The 21,940-nt window shown below is 42.0% G+C and overlaps 2 protein-coding genes across 2 annotated transcripts; both read right to left on the minus strand.

Annotated features, from left to right (window-relative positions):
- Positions 1–9,256: 9,256 nt before the first annotated feature.
- LOC102935416 (olfactory receptor 11A1) lies at positions 9,257–10,225 on the minus strand. Its single transcript, XM_007069724.4, has one exon. It carries the CDS (start codon positions 10,205–10,207, stop codon positions 9,257–9,259), a length of 951 nt encoding a protein of 316 aa, XP_007069786.4. The 5' UTR covers positions 10,208–10,225.
- Positions 10,226–19,908: 9,683 nt separating this feature from the next.
- On the minus strand, positions 19,909–20,889 carry LOC102935635 (olfactory receptor 11A1). The gene has a single exon (XM_037877075.2). It carries the CDS (start codon positions 20,761–20,763, stop codon positions 19,909–19,911), a length of 855 nt encoding a protein of 284 aa, XP_037733003.2. The 5' UTR covers positions 20,764–20,889.
- Between the last annotated feature and the right edge of the window lie 1,051 nt (positions 20,890–21,940).

The following is a 21,940-nucleotide window of genomic DNA, read 5'->3' on the forward strand; positions in this document are numbered from 1 at the left end:
AATGCTCTATGGAAATATGCTTATGAATGTAAATATGACATAACTGGAATATGTTTTATGCTACCTATGCCTTGTAACATATCTCTGCAAAGATTATGCTCTACTGAATATATTCATCCTATTTGTATGCATGTATCATTTTTGTATTCAAAGTTATGAATATTGGCTGTGTACTTGTTTGATTTTAAGTAGCCTTAGTAAGGTATTTGGTCAGCTTCTTTAGAAAGGAATTTGCAAGTTAAGTGCCCAATCAAGGAACACTTAACGGATGATGGATCTTGGAAGACTACAATCCACATAAGAAGTCTACTTGAGGATGTTCAAGATAGCATGTAAACAATGACTGCTGCCTGTAAAAACTGAGTCATGCACGGACATGTGACCTGCCCATGTGACTCCCAAACTCCATATTGGAGCTAGATTTTGCATAAGAGAGAGGAGGGGTCTCCACCCACAAGAGAGAGTCTGTTTAAGCCCCCGGGAGACCCCTCCATTTGGTATTTAGGTGGCTCAAGAGATAGCCTCTCCATCCCCAAAGGATACTTGAAAGAAACTGGAACAAAGGACAGTAACCGCAGGGGTGTGAGTGATTGCTGGACCCAGACTAGAAGGAGCCTAGTCTGTAAAAGAAGCTCACTGGAACATCTCTGAGGGTGAGATTTCATCTGTAAACACTTTCTTACTGTATTAAACATAGACTTGCATGTTTTATTTTATTTTACTTTATTTTATTTTGTTCTGTCTGTTATTACTTGGAACCACTTAAATCCTACCTTTTGTATTTAATAAAATCACTTTTTACTTATTAATTAACCCAGAGTATATATTAGTACTGGGGGGCGGGAATGGGGGGGGGCAAACAGCTGTGCAAATCTCTCTATCAGTGTTATAGAGGGCAAACAATTAATGAGTTTGCCCTGTATAAGATTTTTACAGGGTAAAAAGGATTTATTTAGGGTTTGGACCCCATTTGGATCTGGGCATCTGAGTGTTGGAGACAGGAGCACTTCTTAAGCTGTTTTCAGTTAAGCCTGCAGCTTTTAGGGGACATGTTTCAGACCTGGGTCTGTGTTTTCAGCAGGCAAGCATGTCTGGCTCAAACCAGGCAGGGCCCTGAAGTCCTAAGCTGGCAGGGAAAACAGACTCAGAGGTAGTCAAAGCACATTTGGTGGCAGTCCCAAAGGGGGTTTCTGTGATCCAACCCTGAACAAGAAGGTGAAGAAGAGATAAGTTCATGACACAGTACAAGATAAAGGGTGCATGAGACTCCACAAAGTGCAGTGATCAGGAATACATTTCTAAGTGGCCTATCCTTATCAGAGACTGGGTTGCAGTACAGAGCATGGTGAGGGCAGTGTCTCCATCCAAATGTAGGGATGCTGAGGCAACCTCCATGCACTGCCAAATCTACAGCACCTATCCCAGGGTGGGAAATGTCCAAGTAAAGTGCACTACAGCTGCTTGGCAGATGACAAAAGTAACTACAACCAGGAAGGAGGTGAGATGTTTTCCCACAGTTTCTGACTCCCTGTTGTCTTGTGGAAAGGTAATGGACCCTGAGCTGGGCAGGAGAGGAAATCTGCTCACCTTGCCTGAGTGTTTGGGGAACAACAGGCCATCCCAGTGGACTGGGGAATTAATATCCCTCCAGCTTCCCCCAGAAAAGCTGAATTTAGGCCACCAGAATTCCTGGGCCCTGATTGCCGGTGAGATGGGGCAGAGAGAGGAATTTAGCCAATGGGGAGGTCTGAATAATCTCCCTTGCTAGACCTCTCTGATGTTACAAGCAGTGCATGGTGGAGAGCCACTTGACAGGGAGGCATCCCTGCCTTATTTCTACTTTTGGTTGAAAAAATTGCCGTGTATAATATTTCCATGGTGGGGAGACGTTCAATCCATTGTGGGGAAGCCATCCCCTTGAGGGACAATGGGACACCACACACAAGCCTTACAAACCAGATGGGAGATGGGAGTGGTAGGACCAGGTTGCATGTTTACACCCAACTATTTGGGGGCAAGAAGGCAAGAAGGGTTTGATGCAGCATCCAGTGGACATACCTGGACACTGTAAGGAGGAGGTTCGTAGGATTGTGTCTGGGACTGGAGATATTGGCTAGTGTCATTTGGTTGCACAATCCAAGTAGCTTACATGCCAGAGGCTGTGCGTGAACAGCCCAGGAGAGCAGCAAGAAGGCAAGAAGGGTTTGATGCTTCCCTCTGTTGTTATCAGGACCAATGATCTGCTAGATCACTCCAATCTTTGACTCTGGGAGCCAGCCTGACCCTGCTCTGCTGTGATCAACCCTGATCTCAAAAACTTCTAAGGAAGGAGATTCCACCACCTCCCTAGATAACGCATTCCAGTGCTTCACCACCCTCCGAGTGAAAAAGTTTTTCCTAATATCCAACCTACACCTCCCCCACTGCAACTTGAGACCATTACTCCTTCTGTCATCCATTACCACTGAGAACAGTCTAGATCCATCCTCTTTGGAACCCCCTTTCAGGTAGTTGAAAGCAGCTATCAAATCCCCCCTCATTCTTCTCTTCTGCAGACTAAACAATCCCAGCTCCCTCAGCCTCTCCTCATAAGTCATGTGCTCCAGTCCCCTAATCATTTTTGTTCCCCTCTGTTGGACTCTTTCCAATTTTTCCACATCCTTCTTGTAGTGTGGGGCCCAAAACTGGACACAGTACTCCAGATGTGGCCTCACCAATGTCGAATAGAGGGGAACGATCACGTCCTCAATCTGCTGGCAATGCCCCTACTTATACAGCCCAAAATGTCATTGGCCTTCTTGGCAACAAGGGCACACTGTTGACTCATATCCAGTTTTTCATCCACTGTAAACCCTAGGTCCTTTTCTGCAGAACTGCTGCCTAGCCATTCGGTCCCTAGTCTGTAGCGGTGCATAGGATTCTTCCATCCTAAGTGCAGGACTCTGCACTTGTCCTTGTTGAACCTCATCAGATTTCTTTTGGCCCAATCCTCTGATTTGTCTAGGTCCCTTTGTATCCTATCCCTACCCTCCAGCGTATCTACCTCTCCTCCCAGTTTAGTGTCATCTGCAAACTTGCTGAGGGTGCAATCCACACCATCCTCCAGATCATTTATGAAGATATTGAAGAAAACCGGCCCCAGGACCGACCCTTGGGGCACTCCACTTGATACCGGCTGCCAACTAGACATGGAGCCATTGATCACTACCTGTTGAGCCGGACAATCTAGCCAGCTTTCTATCCACCTTATAGTCCATTCATCCAGCCCATACTTCTTTAACTTGCTGGCAAGAATACTGTGGGAAACCATGTCAAAAGCTTTGCTAAAGTCAAGGAACAACATGTCCACTGCTTTCCCCTCATATATACAAATATATACAAATATTACACAAACTTTGCATTCATTACAATGGACTCCAAAGACTTTGAAACTTAATGCAGTCAGGTTTTTTCAATGCTGTTGCAGGAACTTGCCATATCTGTCCCACGCACCATGTTTAAACACCGCTTAGAGACACATTACTGATTTTAGCATGTAATGAAGACTCTCAGAATTGTGTTCTGCTGTACATGAGTTTTCATAATATACACATCATCACAGTACTTTAGCACTGTCCTGTAGTGCAGGGGTTCTCAAACTTCATTGCACCATGACAACCTTCTGACAACAACAATTACTACACAACCTGAAGCCTGAGCCCACCCGAGCCCCTCCACCCAGGGCAGGGGGTCAAATCCCAAGGGTTTCAGGCCCAGTCAGGGATCTACAACCTGAGCCCCTCTGCCCAGGCCTGAAGCCCTCCAGCTTCGACTTCAGCATTGGACGGTGGAGCTCAGGCTTCAGCCCTGGGCCCCAGGAAGTCTAAGTGAGCCCTGGTGACCCCATTAAATTGGGGTCAGGACCCACTTTGGGGTTCCGACCCACAGTTTGAGAACCGCTGCTGTAGTGAATTTAAAAGCATCTCTGCATTTGAAAGGAATTCCGCCATTCATTTATGAATACGAGACCCTGGACGGGGGAGGGAATATTAACCTATATACATATTAAGAAGTAAAAAGGCTCTTGGTGAAAAATATCTTGCTTGAAATTTTGCCCAGAGCTTCTTTTATCTCTTTGTTTCTCAGGCTGAAAATGAGTGGATTTATTACTGGGGTAACCACAGAATACAACATAGTAGCCAGCATGCGCTGATAGGGGGAAGATTCTGATCCTGGCCTTAGGTACATGTATATTCCAGTGTTGATAAACAATGAAAACACAACTCGGTGTGGCAGACAAGTGGAGAAGGCTTTATACCTGCCCTGTGCAGAGGGGATTCTCAGCATAACAGAAAAGATGTGAATGTAGATACCAATATGGAGATTAAGAAAAATAACCCCACAAAAGCACTACATACAATATCCACTATTTCATTAGCACTTGTATCAGCACGAGAGTTTCAGTAGCTGTGGGATGTCACAGAAGAACTGATCAACAACACTGGACCCACAGAAAGGTAATAGGAAGGCATTAGCAGTGAGGAGCAATGAATAAATACAGCTGCTGATCAAGGAACCAGCTGCCATCTGTGTACATGCCCCTCTGGTCATGATGACCCTGTAACGCAAAGGATGGCAGATTGAAACGTAGCGGTCATATGCCATCACTGTGAGAAGGACCAATCTGAAAAGGCAAAGAAGATACCAAAATAGACTTGGGCAACACAGCCAGAGAAAGAGATCTGTCTCGTGTTGGTTAGGGAGTTCACCACGAACTTGGGGATGGTGACGGAGATGTAGCAGATGTCTAGGAAGAAATACATAGGGCTGTGAAGATGGTGGTCGAGGGCTACAGCTACGATGATGAGAAGATTGCCCATCAGGGCTGCCAGGTAAATCACCAGGAACACCACAAAGTGCAAAATCTGCAGCTCCCGAACATCAGAGAATCTCAGGAGAAGGAACTAGTGCAAAGAATAGTCCTTTTCTAAGGTCATTCAGATCCAAGGAGAAAGTATTAGTGACAAATTATTCTCAATGAAACATTTATTTAGATACATTTTGCGAATTTAATGTTCATGCTATGTCCTATAGTCGATTGAAATTTTCCCAAATTTATTTGCTCTTCAAAATGATTCAGCCTCATTTACAGCTAGTACAGTGTAGACATTCCCAGTTGGGCTGGATGACCGGCTTTAAAACCCGGTGAAGTGAAAAGATCTCAGAGCCCAGCTCCAGCCTCAATGGGAATGTCTACTCTGCTATTTTCAGCCCTGTAGCCTGAGCCCCATGAGCTCATGTCAGTTGACTGAATCTTTGAAGCTTGCTACTGTGGGGCACTTTTATCCCCTAGTATGGACGTACTTATGGTGTTAGAAAAACAAAAAAACAATGATGCTGTTTTTGGTGGGATAACCAAAAGAAACAGGTGGTGGTGGCTGGGAGTCTCATTCTATCTGATTCCACAGGGCACCTTGAACAGTACTTTCAGTGCTAGGCATCAAAAAGAAAGATAGTGATAAATGAAGACAGAAGTGGGGAGGAACAGAGTTTTTATAGGTTGGAAGGAATCAACTGTGAGGAAAACGTATTATGTCCCCATAAGCAGATATCTATATAACTGTCATAAATATAAAGGGAAGGGTAACCACCTTTCTGAATACAGAACTATAAAATCCCTCCTGGCCAGAGGCAAAACCCTTTCACCTGTAAAGGGTTAAGAAGCTAAGATAACCTCTCTGGCACCTGACCAAAATGACCTATGAGGAGACAAGATACTTTCAAAGCTGGAGGGGGTGGTGGTGGGGAACAAAGGGTCGGGCTGTCTGTGTGATGTTTTTGCCGGGAACAGATCAGGAATGCTCTTCAGAACTCCTCTAAAAAGTTAGTAAGCAATCTAGCTAGAAATGTGTTAGATTTTCTTTTGTTAAATGGCTGGTAAAATAGCTGTGCTGAATGGAATGCAGATTCCTGTTTTTGTGTCTTTTTGTAACTTAAGGTTTTGCCTAGAGGGATTCTCTATGTTTTGAATCTGATTATCCTGTAAGGTATTTACCATCCTGATTTTACAGAGGTGATTCTTTTACTTTTTCTTCAATTAAAATTCGTTTTTGAAGAACCTGATTGCTTTTTCCTTGTTCTTAAGATCCAAGGGTTTGGGTCTGTGTTCACCTATGCAAATTGGTGAGGATTTTTATCAAGCCTTTCCCAGGAAAGGGGGTATAGGGCTTGGGGGGATTTTGTGGGGAAAGACGTTTCCAAGTTGGCTCTTTCCCGGTTATATTTTGTTCGATGCTTAGTGGTGGCAGCAATAAAGTCCAAGAACAAAAGGTAAAATAGTTTGTCCCTTGGGGAAGTTTTAACCTAAGCTGGTAAAATAAGCTTAGGGGTTTTTTCATGCAGGTCCCACATCTGTACCCTAGAGTTCAGAGTGGGAAAGGAACCTTGACAGCTGCTTAGCAGCCTCTTGTTCATATTCCGACCTATTCATGATGACGACAGCACCTCCTTTGTCAGCCTTTTTGATTATGATGTCAGAGTTGTTTCTGAGGCTGTGGATGGCATTGTGTTCTGCACAGCTGAGATTATGGGGCAAGTGATGCTGCTTTTCCACCATTTCAGCACATGCATGTCGGCGGAAACTATCTATGTAGAAGTCTAGTCTTTTGTTTCGACTTCAGGAGGAGTCCACCCACAATGCTTCTTTTTGTAGTGTTGGTAGTAAGGTATCTGTATGTTGTTCAGAGGTGTGTTGGAAATATTCCTTGAGTCGGAGATGTCGAAAATAGGATTCTAAGTCACCACAGAACTGTATCATGGTCGTGGGGGTGGAGGGGCAGAAGGAGAGGCTCCGAGATAGGACAGATTCTTCTGCTGGGCTAAGAGTATAGTTGGATAGATTAACATTTTTTAGAGATGAATTGAGTTTACTCTAGCAGCACCTCTTTGAGGGTGGTCTATGTTATTCCCATGCAGACGGGGAAACCACAGCATGGGTGTTTGATACACAGCTTCCCAACAGGCGGTGGTAGAATACGATATTATGCTTCGGTTTTGTGCTCTCTTTTCTTATGGATGACCACTGAACAATAAAGAAGATTTGGGTGGAGGGATAGCTCAGTGGTTTGAGATTTGGCCAGCTAAACCCAGGGTTGTGAGTTCAATCCTTGAGGGGGCCATTTAGGGATCGGGGCAAAATTTGGGGATTGGTCCTGCTTTGAGCAGGGGGTTGGACTAGATGACCTCCTGAGGTCCTTTCCACCCCTGATATTCTATGATTCTAAGTGACTCAGCAAAGGTCATCCAGGGAGTCTGTGGTTGAGCCAGGAATGTAACCAGGCCTTCTGAGTTCCACAACGATGCCTTATAAATTAGTTGGTTGAAAAAGGAATGTTCTCCAGCCTAATTTACCAAACGAAACATAAGGGCAAATATGACCATTGTTACTGGTTTCCAACTGGAGTAAAGTTGGTAATGCATAAGAAAATCTGGAGGAAATTCCTTTTTCACACTCTTTTTACTGTTTAAAGCAATAAAAGCACCTGATTAATGTATTGTCTTTGAATGTAAATGGGATTTGAGCATCTAACTTCCTTAGTCTCCTTTGAAAATCCCAGCCATAGTTCATAAAGTCTACAATGTTATTGACTAACCTGAAAACAAATAAAAAATAATAATACCAGCAAAACTCCACAAAATTATGGATCTTTTGACATGTACCATAGCTAATGTGGAACATTTCTTACCATTAAGCCATGATTTGAACTCTGGAAGCTCTCTTTAAGCCGTTTTGTGAAATTTTTTGTTCAATGGAAGGACCTGACATGGTCATCATCTCTTCTAAAATAATTCTTCTTTCTGCTCAGCCTACCCGAAGGATCAATGAGTAAGTGGCTGAGATTTGGGAGGTGGGCGATCCTGAATTTGACAGCTGTGCCTTACTGGCTCAGGAGGCATTGATGAGTTTTGATGTATTGATGAATTTAAGCTCCCAAGCTCATCTTTTGAAAGGTTTCCTTTGAGGATGAGGACTGAGAGGTCAGATATGGAGTGATCATTTTGTGAAAAGTGTTTGCCCATCAGTGATAGTGTGCTTTTGTCTTTTATCATTTTTCTGTGTGAGTTCTTTCATGAGCGTACTGATTGTCTCATTTCACCTATATTGTTGCTGTTGGGGTAGTTGGTACTTTGGATGAGTTTTACACCATATGTTATGATTGGCATGTGTAGGCCTACAGAGTCTTAGAAGGACAAGCTTGTGTGACCAGAGGCACAAACAAGCCTCCCTTGCACCAAGGACAGGTGTTGGCAAAGTGCCTCCCAAACCCAGGTTCCTCTGGGAAGCATCACCATGGCCATGGGAATTTAACCTGAAAGTTTCACCAAAATGACCAGCACTTCATCCATCCACTCATCCACCCCTCCATGAATGATCATGATGTATGAAAAATATCAGTCCAGAAAGTTAATGAGAAATCTATATCAGTAGTAGAAATGGTTGAGATTTTCCATTAGAAACATGGGGGAGGGGGGCAGAGGGGAGGAGTTTGGGCAGAAAATGGCTATTTCATCAAAATGGACTTTTCCTTGGGGAAATGTCTATTTTCAATTTTTAAAAAATAGTGGTTGATTTTTGTTGTTGAAAATCTCAAAAAAAATCATCAAAAAATGTAGCTGAAAATGGATTTTTTTTCCAAATTTTTTCATGGGGTGTGTGTGGATGGAATTCCTGATTAGTTCTACTCAGAAGAAACCACAGCATGATAGGCACTGAATTTTATGCTCACAGCACAAACACAGAGAAATTTAGATGCAAACATAAAACACTCTTGCTGGAAGGTTGCAACATAATATGACTTTATTTCTTAGAATACAGAACGATAGTTCACAAAACCCCCAAACCAGTGAGAGACAAAGCAGGCTTCTCCCTCAGGCATAATTCACTGAACCTTGCTCTAGGTTGGTTCTGTGCAGACTGACTCCTACTCCTAGATTGCAGGCTTCCCTACAAAGCCCTTTGCCTGCATGCAGGACCAGTAAACCCCTTCCAAACTTGGAATGATAACTTGTGATTTTAACACAGTTTTCAATACACAATACAATTCAATACATGGCACATTCAGTGAACACCTGTAAATCACATTGATTTCAGTAGGACTGACATTCCATATGGTTTGTTTGAATGGGATGACGTTCATGAAGGACTGACTTGAGCCAGAGATAGCAGGATCAGACTCCGAGTTTAGATAACATGAGCTGCATCACATGGTCTCCATTTTCATTTTGATCTAAAGACATTAGCTTGAATTCTCTGAACTGCTGTGAAAGTCCCAAATTTCCTGACAACTTTCCTCAGGGCCTCCTTTACCTCTTTGTTTCTCAGGCTGTAGATGACGGGGTTGACCAGTGGTGTGAGGATGGTGTAGAAGACAGAGAAGACTTTGGTCATGCCTCGCAGTGTGTTGATGTCTGGGAGCAAGTAAACAATGATTAGGGTCCCATAGTAAATGGTCACCACCATGAGGTGAGAGGAGCAAGTGGAAAATACCTTTTGCCTGCCAGTGCTGGAAGGGATTCTCAGGATGGTGGTGATGATAGAAATGTAGGAAGTCAGGGTTAATAGAAATGGTGGTAGTGTGAATAAGGAGGACAGCAGGAAAGCCACAAGTACCATGCTGTGGGTGTCACTGCAGGAGAGTTTTATCACTACGTTGAATTCACACAGGAAATGGTCAATTTTATTGGGACCGCAGAACATTAACATCGATATCCCAGATACTATTATGGAAGCAGCCACAAATCCACTAATCCAAGACCCAACCACTAGCTGGAAGCAGAACCTATCATTCATAAGGGACACATAGTGCAGTGGTTTACATATCGCTAAATACCTATCATAAGACATCGCTGCCAGGAGATAGCATTCTGAACATGCCAAGACTCCAAAACAATAAAGCTGCATGAAGCAGCCACTCACAGAAATGGTTCTGTCCCCAGTCCGGAGACTGGCCAGCATCCTGGGCAGGATGTTGGAGGTGTAGCAAGTCTCCAAGCAGGACAGGTTCCCCAAGAAGAAGTACATGGGGGTCTGAAGGTGCAGATCAGCCACAACTAGCACAACAATGAGGATGTTCCCGGCCATGGTCATGATGTAGATCACTAGAAACAACAGGAAGAGAAGAAGCTGCAGTTCTGGGACATTCCCAAATCCCAGGAGGATAAATTCCATGATGGACGTTTGATTTCTGCTTTCATGTGTGCCAGGGGGAGTATCCATGGGAGGGGGGAAGAGAACGCTGCAATTATAATAAAGAGACATTTGCTTTTGTAGTACAGTGCCAACATTTACAATTCAATTATTGCAAAAAAGGACCCCTTTGATGATTACCATCCCTAGTCTTACTTGAAGAAACTGGACTGGGGTGTTTACCACCAGCTATCACTGCTGCTGGAGAAATCTAAACATTTTCCTCAGCAATATTGCTTGTATATTTCTCTTGCCACATGATCCGTTGTTGGAGTGACACCTCTCCAATGCACTGTGGGTGGGCTGCATTGTAGCATGGAACTCAGAAGACCTGGGTTTTGTTTCCAACCTTTGGTCAGTCATTTCACCTCTCAGCTCAGAGACCATGCACAATGTTCTGCATTCAGAAATATAGAAACAACTTCCTCTTGCCATCATGTCTGCTGTTTATATTTATGCCCATCAGTGTAGATTTTTTTTATAGCCATTTCACTCTGATCATTCTTAATGGAGGACAGATGGAAGGGTGCATTGATTTCTCTACACTGGACCTTTTGGCAACCATATCACTTTACAACCACTCATTTTATTTTTAGTTTTTCCCCATATCACCCTTGGAGCCCAATAGTGCAATGAATGGAAGTCAATGGGACTGATTATAGTGTGCAAAATTAAGTACGTGGGCAATCTTTGTAAGATCAGGGCCTTAATTGTGATACCATAGTGATGTAGATAGATAGATAGATAGATAGATAGATAGATTTTTCTGTCCATGTTGCTAACCTCTAGCTCTGTCTGTTTCCTTCTGTCGTGTATGTCATTCAGAGATGTATTTGAAAATACTTTGGGTATTTCATTAACATGCCCCTTTCAGATAATTAACTCAGACGTTAAATGAAATGTGAGGTAACACTGGCCCTCTAACTTCCATTTTTTTTAAATCAACGCCCACTTGTATGGTCTGTTGGCCAATTCTCCACCACTAGCATTTCTCGAGAGGATTGAATAACACAGAACAAAGAAGTTATTTCATGAATTGCAGCTTTTCATCATTTCTATTACTTTCTTTTTTGAATTGTCTGAGAACAGAAACAAAAATTCTCCAATATATTCATGATATAAAAGTGCTCATAGAGTTCATCAGTAAAGAATATTTTGTCTCCAGATCATTCTCAGAAAATGTGTTATTCAAAATTTACACAGTGCTGTTCTGTTACGTTTCTCTGTTGGTGTTTCCTCCACCCTTCATTGGATGACTGCCTAGCCTGGCATGTACTGTATGTTGAGGCTTAAAGGTATCATTTAACTTTGTCTCCTGGGCTGTATTTCAGCTTGTTAATCTTAAGGGTCATGTCCTCAGCTGATATAAATCACAATAGCTCCACCGGCATTAATGCAGCTCCATCAGTTTATATGAGGTGTGGGTTTGGCCTTGTGTGCTCAAATATTCATGGAACGCAAATGCAAAAGGGTTGTGTGACCGAATGCACCCCTCTATTGCAGTAATCTTGGTACAACTTATGCCTTGTGAGGTATCATTTGAAAACTAATAACTTGCTGGTCAATACTATCATGGTGAAATGTATGTAGCAACATGATATGTCAAGTTATGAAATCCCCCTCTATGATGTTATAAGCCCGTGTTCAAAAGCACATAGCCCTAAACAAAGAAATGCATGTTTACTTCAGTTTACATATAAATAGTAAACAGGGTCCTCTGGACAGCAAGAGGGGGTAGACCGGTTTCTCAAAGACAAAGGACAAGCTGATGCCTCTAGCCATGTGTTATCAAAGTTGATGGGCAATCGCCTTTCAGGTGGCCATTCTTTGAGCAACTAGTTTGGAATGTAGTATCCAAAACAGAGATGAGAAAAGTATAGAACAAAGCAACAAGTTATGGAGCTGTTACAAACTGGTGGGTTGGATTTTCATGATGTATAGCGTTTTGTAACTTGTCAAACCGTATTATAAAGGTAACTAGCTTCAATGCGTATTTCTGGAGCATATCTTTTGATTTCCATCCTCTTTGTCACAGCCCGTCACATATCGGAAGACTGTTCTCAGGTCCCCCCTCGGTCGTCTTTTCTCAAGCGTGAACACACCCAGTTTTTTTAACCTTTCCTCACAGCTCAGGTTTGCTAAACCCTTTGATCATTTTCATTGCTCTCCATTGGACTCTCTCCACTTTGTGCACATCTTTCTTAAGCCCTACACACAGTACTCCAGCTGAGGCCTCACTAGTGCTGAGATAATTACTTCTTGTATCTTACATACGACACTCCTGTTAATACACCCCAGAATATTAGCTGTTTTTTTCCGCAAATTCAATTTGTGATCCACTCTAACCCCCAGATCCTTTTTAGCCATAATTGTGCATTTGATTTTTTCTTCCTAACTTTGCATTTGTCTTTATTGAATTTCATCTTGTTGATTTCAGATCAAATCTCCAATTTGTCAAGGTCATTTTGAATTCTTATCCTGTCCTCCAAAGTGCTTGCAAAGACTTCCAGCTTGGTGTCATCTGCAGATTTTATAAGCATACACTCCACTCCATTATCCAAATCATTAATGAAAATATTGGATAGTACCAGACCCAGGACAATTACCCTTTGGGACCCCACTAGATACATTCTCCCAGTTCAACAGAGAACCATTGATAACTACTCTTTGGGTACATCTAAATGGCAAAAACAAAAAACAAAAACACACCAAAAACTACCCAGCAGCAGTGAGTCTCAGAACCTGGGTCTGCAGACTTGGTCTTGTAGGGTTCATTCTGCAACAATAAAAATAGCCATGTAGACATTCTGGCTTGGGCTGGAGGTCAGGCTCTGAAACCCATTCCTCTCCCTGAGCTTCAAACTGGTAGTCTACATGGCTATTTTTAATGCCATAGCATAATCCCCGCAAGCCCAAGTCTATAGATACGGGCTCTGAGACTTGCAGACACAGGGTTAGTTTTTTTGCTGTGTGGACGTACCCTTTCAGTACAGCCTTTCAATCAGTTTTTTACTCATATTATAGTAATTTAATCTAGATCACATTTCCCTGGTTTGCTTATGAAAAAGTCATGGAGGACTGCGTCAAACGGCTTACTAAAATCAAAATATATCTTATCTATTGCTCCTCCCCTATCCAATAGACCAGTTTATATACATGTGAACATAAAAACAATGATGCACACAAGCATATGAACATGTGATCGTAATCACCAAAAATGCAATCAAATACACGAGCACAATTCTATTCACATATATACACAAGGATGCAGAAACCTACAAATGCAAACACGCGGATGTATATATATATACAAGGACATGACCCAAAAATATAGAAACAGATAAAACATGTTGGCTATAATTTATTAAACCATCTAGGGGATTTAGATACTTATTTCCCATTGGCAATTAAAAGCATAGATTATTTTTTCAGACATTCCAGTCGAAATGTAAACCTTTCAAGTTGGACGGGTGAAAAAAATGTTTTGGGTTTGGTGGGGGTTTTTTGTTGTATTTTTCCCTTGTGGAAAATTTCAACTGTTCATTGAAAAACAAAAAAATCTCACAAAGCACTTTTTTGGGGGTACTTTTGCAACCAAACCTCCAAAATTTCCACCCAAAACCTGAAAATTAATCTGTTTTCAGGTTTTCTAATTATAAATATATGTATATATATATTAATTTCATTCATTCCCCTCTAACTTACCTGCTTGGGAGCAAATTGCTTCTGCTTCAGCACAATTCTCCAAGTGACAAAAGGCACCCATTTGTATACATTTTGGTGTTCACCAGGGAGGTACCCTGAAAGAGGTTCTGCTGTGATGTTTCCAAGCAACCAGAACTGCCCTTAGTTATCATAGATGAAGAACGGAGGCTTCCAGGCTTACACAGCTGGCTACACCTGATGTAGCGAGCTATCAAAAAATGGGCAGCTTAGATCAGTCTGGTTCAGGCTCAGAGAGCTGGTGAGTTGGTTTGTGTTTGAACCAAGCTGTGAGTGATGTCATGCTGGGTTCCCGACCATTGCTTTGCAGTGATTGTGACTAGGGTAGCATCATGAAACACTGATGTCACCAGGATGCAAGCACTGTCGAAGCCACTGCCACTGTTTAGTGACCCCCAAGAAGTAATCAGTGGGTCCTCATGGAAATTGAACATGTGTAGTTGATTCTTTTTTTTCCCACTAGAGAAACACCCAGAGGCCCAGAGGTTAGAGGTCACAGAAAGTCCATCACAGCCTCAGAACGAGGCGGTATTTCTTTTTATGGCCACATGTTGCTGTAGCTTTTCTGCATTAGGATGTATGATCAAAGCTGCCTTGCTAGGGTATGTACAAATAATAGGCTTCCATGTGTCTCAGCTTATACACCACAGGCTCTAGAGGCCTCATAAAGCTCTGCCAAAGAGAAAAGAAGAAGGTGTGGGCTGGGGACACGGAAGAGGAGTCAGGGCAGAGCAATTGTCCAACTTACATGGAGAGTGTTGGCAAGAAATTTGGGCCCCATTAAAGTCAAAAGCAAAACTTCTGTTGAATTAACAATAGTAGTGACACAAGTTACTAGAGACTAGAGCAGATCTTGAATAAAGTGGAAATGAAATTGTTAAGGTGGATGCTTGGAGGTATAAGAATGGGCCATGCTTGGAACGAACAAATTAGAGAAAGTGTGAAGGTGGTACTGATTATAGAAAAGCTAAGAGAATCCAGGTTTAGATGATTTGGGTGTGTGAAAGGAAAATTGGAAGAACAGATGGGAAACAGCCTGTTGAACTTAGAAGAGGAGGGTAACAGAATGATGATCCAAAACTAGATGGATGGATGTCCTACAAAAGGTTCTGGTTAGCTGAAAAGTTTCAGAGGAACTGCTTCAAGACAGACTGGAATGGAGAAGGACTTGAAGAGCTGACTCTGTTTAGGTGGGATGCAAGCTAGAAGAAGAAAAGCAGTAGTAACATGGGTACAGGTTGTGGTGATGATGGTGGAATAAGTCACAGAAGCAGTAGTAGTATAATTAGTAAATGGCTTAATCATGTCCTCACCATGAGCTCAGCTCCTGGATTAGACCAAGAGGCTGATTCTGACCGATATAGTGCTTCTCTGGTAAGGGGGTATGACTGATCTCCTCCTGGGCCCATACCATCCTCCGGTATCCAGTGCAGGAGTATACGGGGGTGCGCTGCACCCTTTCCATTGTCAGGGTTGGAGCAATGGTCTGAAGGCTTGCTGTAGGTGCCTGGCTGGGGCTAAATGGTCACTACATTTGGGATTTGGAAGGCCTTTCCTCCAGGTCAGATTTGCAGGGACCTCATGGGATTTCACCTTTCTCTTCAGCATGGAGTGTGTGGATCACCTGCTAGGATCAAATGGTCACATCTCAGCTGATCAATTCCCTGCCACAGGGACCTCAACCATTCATAGCACCTAAGTCTATTTACCCCTTCACATAACACAAGAACTAAGGATCACCCAATGAAATTAAGAGGCAGCAGGTTTAAAACAAACAAAAGGAAGTACTTTTTCACATCACATACAATCAACCTATGGAACTCATTGTCAGAGGATGTTGCCAGGCCAAAATATAACTGGGTTAAAAAAAGATTGAGATAAGTTTATGGAGGATAGGTCCATCAATGGCTATTAGCCTAAACAGTCAGGGACTTAACCCCATGATTTAGGTGTCCCTAAACCTCCAACTGCCAGGAACTGGGATTGGATGACAGGGGATGGATCATTGACTAATTGCCCTGTTCTGTTCATTCCCTCTGAAGCACCTGGCATTGGCCACTGTCAGAAGACAGGATACTGGACTAGACTGAACAATGGTCTGATCTAGCATGGCCATTCTTATGTTCCTGTTCTGTGCCTGTGGCATACAACAGTTTAGTCTTCTGAGGGCTGAAATACCTTTAGTTTAACTGAAATCATTGTGCTTAGTATGTGGGTGAAACGTAATGACCTGTGATAACAGAAGGGCAGAATGGATGAGCTAATGGTCCCTTATGGCCTAAACCTTTATGAAACTATAGAAACTTTTGCCCCCTTTAGTACCACTGAATAACTCCTGCTGTGAAGTATCCAAGTAAATGTAGTAGTAGCAACAAGAGTAGTAATGGGTACTAAGATAATGTCTATGTTTGACTGCTTCTACTTCATTTACATATGCAGAACATCCTACCCTGTGTTCAAAATCCAATATGAATATTAACCAGGTAACCCCATCACACTCCTCTTACAAACTTTGGCCATCCATAACTCAAGCTATACGCATATTAAACCCCCTGGCAGGAAGGAAACATGAAGGAATCTCAAGCTTCCTCTTTTGTAATGCAACTGGTTTGTTGTGTGGTGATGTAATGTACACTATCCTTTCAGACCACTGATGGTTAGCAAGCTGTCTTTTTCCAGTTCTGATGGGGACTAGGATTTACACTGGGGTCTGTGATACATGGTGGTGTATTTGGATCCCTGTTCTCTCAATACCAGGTCCATTTTAGAAGACTATAGTGAAAGAAAAATATTGTTTTATTGATGTGTCTAAGATACAAGAGGTTTGTAACTATGAAACAACAAGGAATAGGGGAGAGAGAATATTTTATTTTATTTTAAAGAGAGAGAGAGAATCTGGAGTAGATTATGATGATGACAGACAGATTGTTAGAGAGGTTGGTAGATCGATAGATGAATGTGTGGAGGGATAGATCGATAGATAGATTGATAGGTCATTCTTTACTGTGTTGTTACTATTATGCAAGGTAATTTAGAGTAGAAGAAAAGAGAGCTTTCCTGATGCGAAGATATACTGAGACGCGTTTTTTCCCCCAATTAATTTTGACCATAATTTTGATTACCTACTCTGTCCATTCCCTCTGGGGCAACTGGCAATTGGCCACTGTCAGAAGACAGGATACTGGGCTAGACTGAACAATGGTCTGATCTAGCATGGCCATTCTTATGTTCTTATGACTAGGGCCCTAACAAATTCACGGCCATGAAAAAGGCATCATGGATTGTGAAATCTGGTATCCCCCTGTGAAATCTGGTCTTTTGTGTGCTTTTTGTGTGCACTGCTTTCAGAGCTGAATGGCCAGAGAGCAGCAGCTTTTGGCTGGGCACCCAGATATGAAGGTAGCGCCCCACCATCAGCAGCACAGAATTAAGGGTGGCAATACCATTCCATGCCACCCTTACTTCTGTCCTGGTGGTGGCCCTGCCTTCAGAGCTGGGCTCCCAGCCAGCAGCCCCCGCTCTCCAGCTGCCCAGCTCCGACGGTAGCTCCACTGTCATCAGCAGCCCAGAAGTCAGGGTAGCAGTACCCCAACCTGCCCCCCACAATAACCCTGTGACCCCCCCACAACTACTTTTTGGGTCAGAACCCCTCCAGCTACAACACTGAGAAATTTCAGATTTGAATAGCTGAAATTATGAAATTTATGATTTTTAAAATCCTGTGAACATGAAATTGACCAAAATGGACCGTGAATTTGGTAGGGCCCTACTTATGACCAATAAGAGAAAAAAAAATTAGGAAAAAAATCAAAATTGCAAGAATCTGCGCATTTCCAAAGGTTTAAAAGAGTTTATTTCAATAGTTTTTCTAGAGTTTTTAACACAATTTTCTTCTCAACGTTTTTTAAACAATATTGAAATCTTGAACTAAAATAGATATGATCAAAATTTTTCGAGAAGAATGTTTTTCCAGTGAAAAAGTTTATCTTGAAAATTCAGCTTTCCGTGAAAAGCTGTCCCCAACTTTGAAATGTTTCCATTTTCCACAAAAGTTTCAGTGACATTTTAATCTATATAGCAAAAACAACAAGGAGTCCTTGTGGCACCTTAGAGACTAACACATTTATTTGGGCATAACCTTTCTTGGGCTAGAGCCCACTTCATCAGATACATCTGATGAAGTGGGCTCTCGCCCACGAAAGCTTATGCCCAAATAAATTTGTTAGTCTCTAAGGTGCCACAAAGATTCCTCATTGTTTTTGCTGATGCAGACTAACACTGCTACCACTCTGAAACCTTTAATCTATATATTACTGTGGAATCAGCATTGTACAATTTTATTTGATAGATAGATAGATAGATAGATAGATAGATAGATAGATAGATAGATAGAGCTTCTCAAAAAAATGGAAAATTGGAGTTTTGGCTAAAACTAAATTTTTCACAGAAAATTAAATTTTCATCAGAAAATCCAAATATATATATATATATATATATATATATACACTTTTGTTTTAGAGCTGAAATATTTTAACTTCTTGGTAGTTTTTTGCCTTTTTTAAAAAAATTAAAGTCAAAATTTACTGGTGCTAATTTTCCCTATTGGGAAAAAAATCAACCAGCTTTGTCAGACAGTTAGATACATTGATTAAATGGCTAATCTTGCACACAATGTGTGAAAATATCCAATGGATGGAAGCTTATTCTAGAGAAATTCAAACTGTAAATAAGTAATATCTCTTCAACAGTGAGATTAAGTAACAATTGGAACTACTTATCCAGGGATGTGATGGATTTCTATCACCTGAAGTGTTTAAAGTATCTGGCTGGTGAATCTTGCCCATATGCTCAGGGTTTAGCTGATCGCCATATTTGGGGTCGGGAAGGAATTTTCCTCCAGGGCAGATTGGAAGAGGCCCTGAAGGTTTTTTGCCTTCCTCTGTAGCATGGGGCACGGGTCACTTGCTGGAGGATTCTCTGCTCCTTGAAGTCTTTAAACCACGATTTGAGGACTTCAATAGCTCAGACATAGGTGAGGTTTTTTGCAGGAGTGGGTGGGTGAGATTCTGTGGCCTGTGTTGTGCAGGAGGTCAGACTAGATGATCATAATGGTCCCTTCTGACCTTAGTATCTATGAATCTAAAGCAAGACTAATGTAGGAAGTACTGAGAGAAATTATATTCCATATAGTATGCTGACTAGACGATTGTAATGGCCCCATTTGCCCTTAAAATCTATAGAAAGATAGATAATTCTTCACTGTATTGGAACTGACTTGCAAGGTAAATTGTTAAAGGAAAAGAGTGATTTCCTGACCCAAAGACATAGTGAGAACCAGGTTTTCTTCCCTGATGAATTTGCACATTTCGAGAAAATATTATGTTAAGACAAAATAAAAAAATCAGGAATATTTTCATTTCAAGGAGTTAAAAAAAAGTTTATTTCAATAGTTTTTGTACAATTTTTTCAATCCATTTTTTTCATGTTGTTGAACATATTATTGAAATGGCTATTAATTCTTTTCATTTACCAAACAGTGGATAAATGAAACATTTTAAGAATCCTTTAAATGTGATTTTCTTTGAAAAAATATTTAAAATGTCATGATATTTTTTGCAGAAAATTACATTTTTTGATTATTTTCATAGGAAAAAACACATATAACTAAGGACCACACACATGAACAAGAGTTTACCAGAGGGGTGGGTGTTAAGGGATGGGGCACAGCATGCTGAGCTCTGATTGGGCAGGGATGGTGTCCCTAGCCTCTGTTTGCCAAAAGCTGGGAATGGGTGACACAATGGGAGACACAACGGGTATCACTTAATGGTTACCTGTTCTGTTCATTCCCTCTGGGGCACCTGGCATTGGCCACTGTGATAAGACAGGATACTGGGTTAGATGGACCTTGGGTCTGACCCAGTATGGCCATTCTTATGTACCTCCATTTCATGCAAACGTTAGCAAATCGAGTTTGCCTTTACTGATTTTTGTGGGAAAGGCACACATTTCACAAGAGCTTTCCTCAGGGCCCTGTTCACCTCCTTGTTTCTCAGGCTGTAGATGAGGGGGTTGACCATGGGAGTCAGGACTGTGTAGAAGACAGAGAATACTTTGTTCAGGTTTCCCACTGTAGCACGATCTGGTAGCATGTAGACAATCATTAGCGTTCCATAGAAAATTGTCACCAAAATGAGGTGAGAAGAGCAGGTGGAAAAGGCCTTTTGCCTCTTGGTGGTGGAAGGGATTCTCAGGATAGAGGCGATGATAGAAATGTAGGATGTCACAGTTAATAGGAATGTGGGAAGGGTGAAGATGGAGGCGAGTATGAAGGTCACAAGTTCCATCTGGCTGGTGTCACTGCAGCAGAGTTTGATCAAAGGGGTGAAATCACAGAAGAAATGATCAATTTCATTTGGGCCGCAGAAAGTGAACTGTGCTAACAAAGATGTTGTGACAGTGCTAGCCAGAAAGCCACTAATCCAAGACAAAGATGCCATCTGGAGGCACAAGCTGACATTCATCTGCATTGCATAGTGCAGGGGTTTACATATTGCTAAGTACCGATCATAAGACATCACTGCTAGGAGAGCACATTCTACAGCTACCAGGGAGCTGAACCAATTAAATTGCATGATGCACCCGCTAACAGAAATGGTTCTGTCCCCTGTCAGGAGACTGGCCAGCATCCGGGGCAGGATGGTGGAGGTATAGCCGATCTCCAAGCAGGACAGGTTCCCCAGGAAGAAGTACATGGGGGTGTGCAGGTGTTGGTTAGCCACAATTAGAACAACGATGAGGATGTTCCCAGACATGGTCACAAAGTAGATCACTAGGAACAGCGGGAAGAGAAGAATCTGTAGTTCAGGGAGATCGCCGAATCCCAGCAAGATTAATTTTGTGATGGGCGTTTGATTTCCAGCTTCTGCATGGGTCTGGAAGTGAAGCTGGGGGAAGAAAAGAAACTTTATAGTATGCTTAGTATTAAGTAAGTATCAACTAGTATTGCAAGGAGATCAGTTTTATACAAAATTGGTTTACATTGTGTTCCAAATTTTATTTTTATTTTTTCTTGTGGAGTTTTCACTCGGATCTCTCCTAACGGCAATCATATGGAGGCTCAGTGTCTCTACAAAAACCATTACTGGCTTTATTGGTAACTCGATTATACTGAAAATGCATGTCCACTTTTTTGTCCTTTGATAAGGCACTCAGACACCGCAGCAATGATCATGTGAGAGAGAGAGAGGTTGTTTGAATCAAAGAATGGGAAGTCAGACAAACAGAGATAGATTGAGATCGATGGACAGAAGAATGGATAGGCAGACTGACAAAGAGAGAGACAAAGTGACACACACTCAAGAATGAATGAGCAGAGAGAGAGAGTAATTGTTGGAAGTGAAGTATAGTGAGGCAGATGAACATAGATAGATATCTTTCATTATTACCGCTTTCGAGGTTTTGCCCTCTGTCAAGGTTCCTTCCCCACTCTGAACTCTAGGGTAAAGATGTGGGGACCTGCATGAAAAAACCCTTAAGCTTATTTTTACCAGCTTAGGATAAAACTTTCCCAAGGTACAAACTATTTTACCTTTTGTCCCTGCACTTTATTGCTGTCACCACCAAGCATCTAACAAATATATAACAAGGAAAGAGCCCGCTTGGAAACGTCTTTCCCCCCAAAATCCTCCCCAAACCCTACACCCCTTTTCCTGGGGAAAGCTTGATAAAAATCCTCACCAATTTGCATAGGTGACCACAGACCCAAACCCTTGGATCTTAAGAACAATGAAAAAGCAATCAGGTTCTTCAAAGAATAATTTTAATTGAAGAAAAAGTAAAAGAATCACCTCTGTAAAATCAGGATGGTAAATACCTTACAGGATAATCAGATTCAAAACATAGAGAATCCCTCTAGGCAAAACCTTAAGTTCCAAAAAGACACACAGACAGGAATCTACATTCCATTCAGCACAGCTGTTTTATCAGCCA

Source organism: Chelonia mydas, chromosome 13, assembly GCF_015237465.2.
Source record: "Chelonia mydas isolate rCheMyd1 chromosome 13, rCheMyd1.pri.v2, whole genome shotgun sequence".
NCBI lineage: Eukaryota > Metazoa > Chordata > Testudines > Cheloniidae > Chelonia > Chelonia mydas.